Raw genomic sequence first — 2,097 nt, 5'->3', positions numbered from 1 at the left:
AAGCTGCAGCTGCAGCTGCAGCCACTGCATGGAGGCGCAATTGTCTTTGCAGTTCAATTGCAATTGCAGGTTGCATTTGCAATCCCAGTTCTGGTCCCGGTTGCAATTTGCAACTTGGAGTCTGCAGGTGCAATTCCTATCACAGTTGCAGTTGCATTTTGCAGCTGCAGCTGCAGCGTGCAGATACAGCCACCATGCATGTATGCGATCGTAGTTTGCAGGTGAGGTCGATGTTAGAGTTGCAGGTGCAGCTGCAGCCACTACATGAATGTGCAGCGGTCTTTGCAGTTGCAATTGCAATAGCAGGTTGCATTTGCAATCCCAGTTCCGGTCCCAGTTGCAATTTGCAACTTGGAGTCTGCAGATGCAATTACTACCTCAGTTGCAGTTGCATTTTGCAGCTGCAGCTGCCGTGTGCAGATACAACCATCGTGCATGTATGCGATCGTAATTTGCAGGTGAGGTCGATGTTAGAGTTGCAGCTGCAGCTGCAGCCACTGCATGAAGGTGCAGCGGTCTTTGCAGTTGCAATTGCAATTGCAGGTTGCAGGTGCAATCCCAGTTCCGGTCCCAGTTGCAATTTGCAACTTGGAGTCTGCAGGTGCAATTCCTACCGCAGTTGCAGTTGCATTTTGCAGCTGCAGCTGCTGTGTGCAGATACAACCATCATGCGTGTATGCAATCGTAGTTTGCAGGTGAAGTCGATGTTAGAGTTGCAGCTGCAGCTGCAGCCACTGCACGAATATGCAGCGGTCTTTGCAGTTGCAATTGCAATTGCAGGTTGTACTTGCAATCCCAGCTCCAGTCTCAGTTGCAATTTGCAACTCGGAGTCTGTAAGTGCAATTACTACCGTAGTTGCAGTTGCATTTTGCAGCAGTTTGCAGTTTGCAGGTGCAGTTTGCAGGTGCAGTTGCAGCTGTCCTTGTTGCAGTTGCAGTTTGCTCCCCTCCTCCCATGTGCTCTCTCTGCAGGATGCATTGCTGGGGTTGGGTGCTGCCATCGACGCCGCCCACCTGCAGGATGCGCTGCGTGCTGCATTGCTGGCGCTGCTGCCCCGCGTGGTACGTGGGGCTCTGCTGCATGCAGCAACTGGGGTTGGGTGGGGGGTGGGTGCATGCATGGGGGCATGCAGTTGCATGTGTGCATGCATGTAGTCTTGCAGTTGTGCATGGTTGTGCATGCACATGGGCGTGCAAGTAGGTGTGCACATGGCCGTGCATGCATGGGTGTACATGAACACAGGGGTGCAGTTGCGTGTGGGTGTCTGCATGCATGGCTGGGTGCATGCAGATGGGTGTGCAATTAGGTGTGTGCATGCATGGGTGTGTGCAGTTGCATTTGTGAATGCACAGGAGCATGCATGTAGTTCTGCAGTTGTGCATGGTTATGCACGGACATGGCTGTGCATTTAGGTGTGTGCACGGGCATGCATGCATGCATGGGTGTGTGCATGCATGGGTGTGCAAGAACATGGGCACAGGTGCATGTGGGTGTCTGCATGCACGGCTGGGTGCATGCACATGGCCGTGCAATCAAGTGTGTGCATGGACGTGCATGCATGGGTGCCTGCAGTTGCATTTGTGCATGCACAGGAGCGTGCATGCATATGGTTTTGCAGTTATGCGTGGCCGTGCATGCACATGGGTGTGCAATTAGGTGTGTGCATGGGCATGCAGTTGCATGCATGCATGCATAGGAGTGTGCATGCATGCAGCTTTGCATTTGTGCATGGACATGGCCGTGCAATCAGGTGTGTGCATGGGCGTGCGTGCATGGGGGCCCTCAGTTGCATTTGTGCATGCACAGGAGCATGCATGCATATGGTTTTGCAGCCGTGCATGGCTGTGCATGCATGTGGGCATGCAGTGCTGCACGGGGTGCAATGTGTGGGGCAGGGGGGTGTCAGTGCCCCACTGTGCCCCCTCTATGTGCCCCACATTTAGGAGCACTCCTACATCTACCTGCTGGATGGGGACGCCCGGCTGAGCTGCGCTGACCCCCCCCATGAGCTTCCTATGGAGGGGAAGCTCAGGTAACACCTCCCCCCCCTCAGCCCCCCAATGTGTGGGGCAGCCATAGGGCAGAGCTGCCCCCCC

General features: G+C 54.7%; 1 protein-coding gene across 1 annotated transcript; it reads left to right on the top strand.

Annotated features, from left to right (window-relative positions):
• Window positions 1-32: 32 nt before the first annotated feature.
• Window positions 33-2,034, top strand: LOC107307562. Its single transcript, XM_015851075.2, has 2 exons — window positions 33-1,062; window positions 1,945-2,034. The coding sequence occupies exons 1-2, from the start codon at window positions 195-197 to the stop codon at window positions 1,995-1,997; spliced, it is 921 nt and encodes a 306-aa protein (XP_015706561.1). The 5' UTR covers window positions 33-194; the 3' UTR covers window positions 1,998-2,034.
• Window positions 2,035-2,097: the final 63 nt, after the last annotated feature.

Source organism: Coturnix japonica, unplaced genomic scaffold, assembly GCF_001577835.2.
Source record: "Coturnix japonica isolate 7356 unplaced genomic scaffold, Coturnix japonica 2.1 chrUnrandom675, whole genome shotgun sequence".
Lineage (NCBI taxonomy): Eukaryota > Metazoa > Chordata > Aves > Galliformes > Phasianidae > Coturnix > Coturnix japonica.
The sequence above is the reverse complement of the archived record's forward strand: the minus strand, read 5'-3'. Positions and strand labels throughout refer to the sequence as shown.